The 10,165-nt window shown below is 41.3% G+C and overlaps 1 protein-coding gene across 2 annotated transcripts in view; it reads right to left on the reverse strand.

Annotated features, from left to right (window-relative positions):
• SH3PXD2B (SH3 and PX domains 2B) overlaps window positions 1-9,597 on the reverse strand; it is a 151,632-nt gene extending 142,035 nt beyond the window's left edge. For both annotated transcript variants that reach the window (XM_070739409.1, XM_070739407.1), the window contains exon 1: window positions 9,230-9,597. In XM_070739409.1, coding sequence (XP_070595510.1) covers window positions 9,230-9,301 — 72 coding nt within the window. In that variant the 5' untranslated portion in view covers window positions 9,302-9,597. The remainder of the gene's footprint in view (window positions 1-9,229) is intronic.
• Between the last annotated feature and the right edge of the window lie 568 nt (window positions 9,598-10,165).

Genomic DNA, 10,165 nt, shown 5'->3' on the forward strand with positions numbered 1-10,165 from the left:
TAATCAACAAATTAATCCCAGCCACAAAAACTGACACCAGACCCAGAGCAACACAGGAAGCCACCATCAATCACTCTCACCAGACCAAAAACCATATCCACCCCACAGACAAAATACAACCACCACCAAGAAGCCAAATCACAGTGACATCTCCAACTGCTGCACCCCCATCCAACACACATACAAAGCAAATCGACACACACCATAAATACATAGCCAGACCACAAACTTGTAGCCAAACCAAAACCTGAGATGTTACACCACAGATATACATTATAAAACTCAGACCATGGTTTGCTTGCCTGAGCACAAAACCGAAAGCACCAGCCTGAAGAAGACGAGTGGGACCTAGTTGAAACATCGCCAGGATTCTATCAACCTTACATGGGAAAAGACCTGAATATGACAAGACACACACACACACACACACACACACACACAGACACACACACACTATAGTCAAAAATTCTATTCTTTTCTATGAAAGTTATTAAAAGCTAGTTTATAGCTTGTTATCCTTTTAAGGGTTAAAGAGTCATGTAGCTGATCCAAAAAAGCAAACTAATTTGTAGTGGTACTTTCCATTTCTGGAGGAGGACAAAGATTCTGAGTTGCCAACAGGAAATGTAATAATTGTGAGTCTTTAAGTTGAAGCATGAATTAAATTATGACATCACTATTTTCAGGTTATTCCAAGGGGTTAAGTCAATATGCTTCCACCATAAATAACATAAAGAATAAAGTAAGTAAATAATACCCTGTAGCAAACAATGAAGATTCATAAATCAATCTCTCTATCTCTCTCCTCCTCGCTTAACCCTCCTCTGGAATGTCCTTCAGGTCAGGCCATATAGTTGAAAGTAACTCTAAGGAATGTATTTTAAAAAGAAAAGAAAGTAACATTTGCAAGAAATAACCAGTACATACAAGAAGACATTAAATATTTATCCCTGTTTTCAAACAAATAATGATTTAGTAACAATGAGGGGTAACTTCCATCAATAGTTTACACTATTGACATGATGGTGAACCTATGGCACCCATGTCCCAGGTAGCACTTGGAGCCATATCTGAGAACACATGAGGCATTGCCCTATATCAGCTCCACCATGCTGGCTAGATGATTTTTGGACTTCCAAAGGGCAGGTAGAGGTCATTTTCATCTTCCCCAGGCTTCAGGAAAGCCTCCGGAGCCTGTGGATGGTAAAAAACAGACCCAATGGGCCTCCCGGAAGTTTGGAAACTAAAGCCTGGTTGAGGGTGAAAAATGTCAATTTTTCGCTATCCACAGCCTCCAGAGGCTTCAGTGAGCCCTGCATGCCTGTGAGGGAACAGTACCGGGGGTTGTGCGTGCATCCATGGGGGGAGGGCATGGCATTATGGGTGTGGGCACATGTGCACATGCCATCGTGCCCTTTTGACACCCAAGCAAAAAAAAAGTTCACCACCACTGCACTGTTGACTGAATCTACACCTAATTCTTTCTAACTGGATGGCAGCTGGTTAGAAGATTGATCTAATCATTAATTCACTGCAACTAATTATCCACAGTGGTTATAGCAGTAGGTTCCACATGTTGCTATGATGCTGCATGTTTACATCTTCCTGAATACTGGCCATGCAAGCTGGAGGGGATGGGAATCAAAAGCATAACACAAGTGGGAGAACACACCATATACAATATGAGCCATGGTGGCGCAATGCTTAGAGAGTGCAGTATTGTAGGCTATTTCTGCTGACTGCAATTTTGCAGTTCAAATCTCACTAGGCTCAAGGTTGACTCAGACTTCTATCATTCTGTGATGGGTAAAATGAGGACCCAAATTGTTGGGGGCAATATGCTGACTCTGTAAACCACTTAGAGAGAGCTTTAAAATACTGTAAAGCAGTATGTACAGTATAGTCTAAATACTATTGCTAACTCTTGTTCTTTCCTTTCAATACTACGAAAGTAAGCATACAGTGAGCAATAATATAGATAATTAAATATCAGGTTCATTCCCTAATATGCATAAAAATTTGAATAAGTAAATCACATTCTGTGTAAGAAATAGCCTAGAGGGGGAGGAGATCCCTTTCCTACTGTATATACTGTATACTTTTTCTTTTAAAAATAGTAATTTTATTAAAGGTTAGAATATACAACAATAAAAATTAATACATTTTTTAAAAAAAACCCTAAAAGAATAAAGTAGAAAATAAAAAAGAGAAAAAAGAACGAAGGAAAAACTAAAATACAGTAAAGAAAAAGAAGAAATATGTAAAGAAGTGACTTCCCCCTTCATCACAAGTATAAATAATTTTAGTATCTTATCGCTTTCTCTTAAAATACAACAAATTATGTCTTTTTCTTATATCCCATCTCTTATCTATAAATAAATCCATAAAAATTATAATTTACTTAAAAATGTCAGCAAAACTTCATTGTTATCAGAGATATCAACATATCTATTTTAACCTTGATCAAATAAAAGAATTTCATATTCCTTTTACTTCTAACAATATTAATTTTTAGTCTAAATAATGTCCTAGAACTTGATTTGTTTTCATTTTTTCTTTGTCCCTTTTCATAAAATACTTCAAACTTTAAGAAGATTCTTTTGTAAATCGAATGTAGCAAAATTATCCAGGTCACTCTCTTGGTTTTTATTTGAATATATCTTTTAATTATAATGGCGTTAGGCACATTTTTTTGTATGCCCAATGTAACATCTTTTTCTGTATAATTCTTGTAGCGAATCATTTTTAAATTCAATTTCAAATCTTGTCAGGTAATAGTTGCTCTCCTTATATAGCATCTTTGGCATACTTTCTACCTATAGAAACCAATACGTTAAACATTCATTTCTGGGTCCAATGTTCAAACATGTCCCATGTTAAAATATTTTGCTACATTCTGCATTAATAAATTGAGTTCAAGTTCTCTTCTCCTTTAATTGTAACTTTTAATTGTAATACAAACTTTTAACTTTAATTGTAGTTCCCTTTAGTCCATTTTTTAAAGTTTTATTTTATGTTTAGAATTCAAAGCAAACCAAAACCATTAGAATGATAAAGCAAATGATATTAGAATATCTTTATCATTAGAATACAAAGCAAAAGTATTCTTTATCAGGAAGGATTCTTTATCATTAATTCAGTTTTTAAGTTTTAATCACTCATTTGCCACTTACTCTAGGAAAAAACTTTAGTCCTTAAGCTTGTATACTATTTAAAACTCATTTCACTAAGGATTGAAAGAAACTCATCCAGTGCTATAAAACTTGATGATCCAAAGATTCCTAATAGCTGAAAAGCACTTAAAAAACGATTTTTGAAAATGGCTAGATGAGGAAACAAAACCAGTGTCCTTTGAAAGGTCTCAACTGTGGTTTGAACAAGATGATTATTCCTTCATTTCCCAGAACTCTAAAACTGCAGACTTGCCTTGTGGTCTGCTGTTTTGAAGTCTCCTCCTGAGGAGCAATTGTCTGAAATATTTATGGGTCAGGACATCTCCATGTCTAGAGAGCAATTATGAAGAGCTGGTCCACTCACTGGACTCTTCATTTCACTGCAATCATTGGTTCTGTTTACTCTATTCAGCCATTTCTTCCTTCAGATGTGACCATTCCTGCCATGTACCTGTTTTATAAAATACTAGACAAACAACTGGAGCACTGTCTGCCTACTTAACATTTGTGAATTCAAGACTATAGGTCAGTGATAGCGAACCTATGGCATGGGTGCCACAGGTGGCACGCGGAGCCGTATTTGCTGGCACGTGAGCTGTTGCCCTTGCTCAACTCCAATGTGCATGTGTGCCGGTCAGCAGACTTTTGGCTCACAAAGATGCTCTGGAAGGGTGTTTTTAGCTTCCAGAGAGCCTCTGGGGGGATGGGGGAGGGCATTTTTACCCTCCCCTGGCTCTAGGGAAGCCTTTGGAACCTGGGAAGGGAGAAACACAAGCCTACTGGGCTCACCAGAAGTTGGGAAACAGACCATTTCTGGCCTCCAGAGGGGTGTGGGAAGCTGTTTTCGCCCTCCCAAGGCACTGAATTATGGATGTGGGCACTCGCACATGCGTGATAGTGCACACCCATGCTTTTTCGGCACCCGAGGAAAAAAAGATTCGCCATCACTACTATAGGTAGTCCTTGGCTTATGACCACAATTGAGCCCAAAATTTCCATTGCTGAGTGAGATATTTGTTAAGTGAATTTTGCCACATTTTACAGCCTTTCTTGCCACAGTTGATAAGTTACTGCATTTGTTAAGTTAGCAACATGGTTGTTAAGTGAATCCTGCTTCCTCATTGATTTGCTTGTAAGAAGGTCAGAAAAGGTCATCACATGTCCCCGTGACATTATAAATGTCAAAAATATGAGTCAGTTGCCAAGTGTTTCAATTTTGATCACATGACTATGGAGATGACTCAATGGTCATAAGTGTGAAAAAGGGTTGTAAGTCACTTTCTTCAGCACCATTGTAATTTGAATGGACCCTATATGAACTGTTGTCAGTGGAGGATAGTAAGAAAATATCCATAATCTGAAGACAGATAGAAATCAACCTCAAGAAATGTTCCACGAAGGCAAGGAACTTAATGCTAAAAGTTGGTTCAAAACTGGTATTGAACCACAGCTGGTTGCTTCAAGAACACAATTAATCATGGTTAAATAAAGTAGACAATTACAGTAGCAAGAGTGTTTAGCAGTGATGGCAAATCTATAACTTGCGGAGCCATCTCGGTGGTCACATGAGGCATTGCCCTATGTCAGCTCTAGCATGCATGCACGTACTGGCCAGCTGATTTTCAGCCATGGGAGAAGGTCATTTCACCCTCTGGAGACTTCAGGGAAGCTTCAGGGAAGTGTGAAAAATGGCCCAGCAGGCAAACCGGAAGTTTGGAAAAGCAAGACTTCCTGTTTACCCATTGTGCTGTTTTTTGCGCTCCAGGGCTTCAGGAAGTTTCCCTGAAGCCTCCAGAGTGTGAAAACAGCACAACAGGCAAACCAGAAGTCTGTTTTGCTGAACTTCCGGTTTGCCCGTTAGGCTGTTTTTTCACTGTCTCAATGGCAGGCTGAAGCCATCATTTTGAGTTGAAGACTTTGGCCTGCCACAAGAAGAATAGTACTGTGGGAATTGGGGAGAGGTAGCTGCATGAGAAGGAAAAATACTAGCGACAACACAGCTGACACTCAGGGTTCAGTGAGACCTGTGTGCATGGGTGGGGGAAGGGGAGGTTATGCCCATGTGCACGGGGCAGCACAGGGAGTGTGTATGCATGGGGGGAGGAAATGAGTGTGGGTACGTGAACATTGCCCTGTGCATACCCCCTTTTGGCATGCAAATCAAAAAAGGTTCACCATCACTTGTGTATAGCAAGCCATATTGTATTTATATTTAATGAGTCCTCAGAGAGGGGCAGCATACAAATCTAATAAATTATTATTATTATTATTATTATTATTATTATTATTATTATTATTATTATTATTATTATTACACTCCAAGTGGCAAACCATGACTTTGCATGTACTATAAGCTTGTAAGGTATAGTTTACCCATTCGTATGTAACAGCAGAATATGATCCAAACAAACCAGAAACTAATTATAGTTATAGTTTATAGTTTATTAGATTTGTATTCCGCCCCTCTCCGAAGACTCGGGGCGGCTGACAACATAATAGTAATACAATACATTTCAAATCTAATAGTAAAAGTTAAATCAATTTAAAAACATTAATACATAATAAAATCCCTAACTATACAATCATACACATTCAACCTAATCCATCATACAGTGAGGCCGAAAACATAATAAAAAGGGGGAAAGGTGGTAATTATCCCCATGCTTGGTGACAAAGATGGGTCTTCAGCATTTTACGGAAGGCGAGGAGGGTGGGGACTGTTCGAATCTCTGGAGGGAGTTGATTCCAGAGGGCCGGGGCCGCCACAGAGAAGGCTTTTCCCCTGGGTCCCGCCAGCTGACATTGCTTGGTCGACGGGACCCGGAGATTAAATTAAATCTGTCCCCAAAAAAGAGTTCTTCCTACAAGGTCTGTGATTCCACAAAAGAGGTAGTACTGCTACAGAGCAACTCAGGTTTAGATAGAATTAGGATGTTCTCATTTAAGTCACACGTTATGCTAATGAAACCTTACCAATATTTGAAATGAAGAGTTATACTATTACAAGGATTACACTGCGAGCATCAGAAAACACAATTCCCTATCATTCCCCAAAGAATTCTTTAAAAAAAACCCACCACCCTCTTTTTCTGCGTTCTGCAGTAATATTAGCATGGAGCATCTTGGATCCTTTCCTTATACCACCTATTTTCTTGCACACTCCACAAAACTAGTGCATGTCTAATCAGCATTTCTCTCTATAGAATTTTCCAGAGAAGTTTCAGCTGAATTTTAAAGCAGAAGTGTATCTGTTATTATGTATAATAACAGGCAAGAATTAGACTTTCCATAACTCTCTCAGTTTAGCATGATAGCAGGCTGCCTACAGATGAAAAACAATTTTATCTGTATCCAAAGCTGCACTAGGTCATAGAACCATAGAAGATTGCTGGCAGAAAAAGACCTCATGGTCCATGTACTCTGCCCTTATACTATTTCCTGTATTTAATTTTAGGATGGATATATGTTTATCCCAGGCATATTTAAATTCATCTACTGTAGATTTACCAACCACTTCTGCTGGAAGTTTGTTCCAAGCATCTACTACTGCTACTGGTCCATCATTTTACACAAACTTAATTGGAAATAAAGTTCTGCTGAATGTAAGAAAGTTCTGCTTGGAAATAAACAAAAATGCACAAGATGTTAATCTCTCTCTCCCCCCCCCCCTTTCTTATCACTCTCACTCTTCCTCCCACTGGCTGTATTGTCTCAGACCAGTATTGGAAGACTGCCAGCTATGTTGTGGTATAGACCCATTATAATCTCAGATTAGGAAAGATACTTCCAGAATGGACTCTCCTCTCCATTGATCCACTCTGGGATCAATCACCAGTCTTTTGTGTGTGTGTGTTTGTGTGTGTGTGTGGCGGGGTTCTGATAACATGACCTAGAGATCAAGTACATATCATCTTGAGCTCCCCAGAGAATAAATTGAATTAGGATCCTTCTTTTTAAAAGTTCCATTCAAAGTTCCCTGAGAAGGGGTTCCCCCTCCCTCCTTTTATTTACATAATTCTGAATTCAAATATAGGCTTAAATATAGACAGAAAGAGGCTGGTTAGATCAGGACACTTTGCAAATAGATATTCCTAACTTCCTACTGTTTAGTAACAGTATCATCAACAACTTCTGCTTAACCATAGAAATATCATGAATTAGATTGTAAAAGCTAAGATAACTGGATTACGAACTGTGTGTGGGAACAGAAACACATTTCTGAATGGACTATATGCCCTGAGATATCCTTTCCTTATTCTTAATTCTTAATTCCAAGTAAGTAGGTAGGAGCTTCTATTTTCCCAATAGATAGATTCCAGATTCCCCCCCAAAAAACCCCCAAAGTAAATCTCATAAGCATAATGTCTGCCCACTGTTGATGAACAATCAGATCTATAAAAAGACAGAATAAACTGAACAGAATTGGATTCTCATTATCAATTTATCACCCAAAAAAAGCACTCTCGGGTCTAATAAAAGATTTATTTATTTATTGCCAAAAAGAAAATAAAGTTTGAATATAACCCTCCCCCCCCACATGCAAACACACTAGAGGTGTTTACATTGTGATCATTTGCTTTAAATTCAGAAATTACAGACTGCAACACATAAGAAAGCTGTATTCTTACAAAACTGTTCTACACCACCATTCACTCCTTGTTCTCCTCTGCATCCTAACCATCTCCTACTCAACTTCTTTCTACGGTATCATCAAGAGCCTTCAAACCTCCCACCACCACCGCTGCCACTCCTATGGCTTTCCACATTTTGCTATGAATTGATTAAACAATGTCTCGGATTCTTTAACAGTTCAGTTGCTAGCCAACTCTTTGGGGCTTCAACAATGCATTCCCACCCCAATCTGTAATGCAGGAGGAATGTTTATTGCACTAAACGAAGTGATGGCAGGGCTGGTTAACTGTGGGATTCATCAGGAAATAAACCAGATACTCAAAGAGGAGAGTAAACCCTGAAATGAGAGGTATTTGCTTATTCTGCAGATGCATTCTGCTTTTCTGGAGATGATATTGCATCCAACCAATTGCAGGCATCAGTCTCTCCCCCACACACACAAATTCACGTCCTCAGGAGAGGACCCAATACTATAGATCTATGCAGTAAAGTTTTCTTTGCTTGCCAAAAATCTGTTTAAACTGCTTTTCCTTTATTTGTATTTCATAGGTTGTCCAAATAGACATGTCCCACATCTTCAGCATCTTGCCTGAAGGAGACCTCTCTAACGTCCAGCCCAGCTGACACTATCTATCACAAGGCATACAGCTTTCTTTCTGAAAACCATAGCACAGAGTGAGAGGACAAATCTGCCAGAAAAAGCCACGGTTTTCTTTTCAAAAGGGAAGAGATCCCATGTAGCGGATTCTCTGCCAGGGGACCGCAGATCCTCTCCAGCAGTTTTAACATTTCAAGCACATTTTGAGACACAAAAATAAAGACATCAATCCTGCCAAGGGGAAGTGGTGACTCCCAACGGAGTCACTTACAGAAGGCTGGATGGCCAATAGAGCCCTGGCCTTTGTAAAAGCCAATATTGGAAAAAAAATAAACCGGGAGAAGGGGTTGGGGGGGGGAGAACACACACCAGGCAGCAGGGAGAACTTCCTGCTTGGCTCCTTTAGGAAGTTGAAGCACCAGGCGCAGGCGAAATGCTCCAATTACAACATATGCGGAGTAGAGAAATCTAGCCGAGGGACGGAAAGGACCACACAGAAGTTGCAACAAAAAAATGGGTTGGGAAGGGAGATCCTTGAACGGGCTATTTTTCCCCCCTTCCAGGCTGATGCCCTTCAGGCTGCAATTCCCTCGTCCTCAAGTCAGGAGAGCCATCCGGCAGGCTCTTGGGCCAGTCTAAACCTCCTTCCCACCCACCCCAACCCCAGCCTGCCCATTGCGCATAGGGAGAGAGGAATCCTTCTGTCTAAGAGCCCCGAGCCAGAACGGAGGGGGTCTTCTTTTTGCTTTCGAAAACCAGGAACGGGCCAGATTCTGGCCATTTCCACACACAAACAAACACACAACCAGGAGTTCTCCAGACTCACATAATGCTTGTTGGGGATTCGCCTCTTCTGCACGTCCAGCACCTTCACCTCCACGATACTCTTCCGGGGCATAGCGTTGGTCGTCTGCAACGCGAACCCCAGAAGCAAAGCAGCAAACGGAGCAAAGCAGGAGGAAATCGGGGTGGAGGGGGAAGTGTGTGTGTGTGTGTATGTGTGTGTGTGTGAGAGAGAGGCGGGCGAAAGAGCTCTCCTTGGTCGGGAGGGTGGTGGAATCACTGCTGCTACAGAAACGTCCACTACAAACTTTTACGCGCAGCTCAACGGGCAACTTGGATAGGCAGGAGTGAGCCACACCACCCTCGGCGTCTGCTTCCTCTTCTTCCTCCTCCTCTTCCCCCCTCCCGCTCTCAGCCTAACCTCCTCCAGTCAGCCTCTGGCCAGAGTTTGCAGATGCGGGAGGGGACTCCTCCCCGCCGCAGGGCCGCTCAGACAATGTGGTTATGCGCTCCAATCACAGCAGGGCTCTTAAAGGACACGAGCCTCCCGTAGGAGAAGGGAAGCCCGCAAGGCAGGCAAAAGCGAAGCGAAGCCAACAGAGAAGCCGCCGGGATTTCTCGCCCCATCTAATCTATCTGCGCGCCCCACCGGGGGAGGCGAGCGTTGAGAACGAAGAAGAAGAAAGGAGAGGGCTCGCGAAGTTGTAGGTCTCGGGCAGAGTGATCAATGGGGAGGGGGGTCTTTCTTTTCAGACCTTCTTCCGAGGTTTCGACCTCCGCTTGACCTCCTCCGCCTCCCCCCCCACACCTCTCCCCAAGTGAGCGAAGGAACCGAGATTGATTAGCAGCACTTTTGTCTCAAATCCCAATATCCCGCCTTACCTCCCACGGGGAAAAGCAGGCATGGAATCCGAAATCTCCCGAAACGACCGACCAACAAACTATAAACTCACGGATCTGTTGCAAATAATAATTTAAA

This window comes from Erythrolamprus reginae, chromosome 2 (genome assembly GCF_031021105.1).
Source record: "Erythrolamprus reginae isolate rEryReg1 chromosome 2, rEryReg1.hap1, whole genome shotgun sequence".
Taxonomy (NCBI): domain Eukaryota; kingdom Metazoa; phylum Chordata; class Lepidosauria; order Squamata; family Dipsadidae; genus Erythrolamprus; species Erythrolamprus reginae.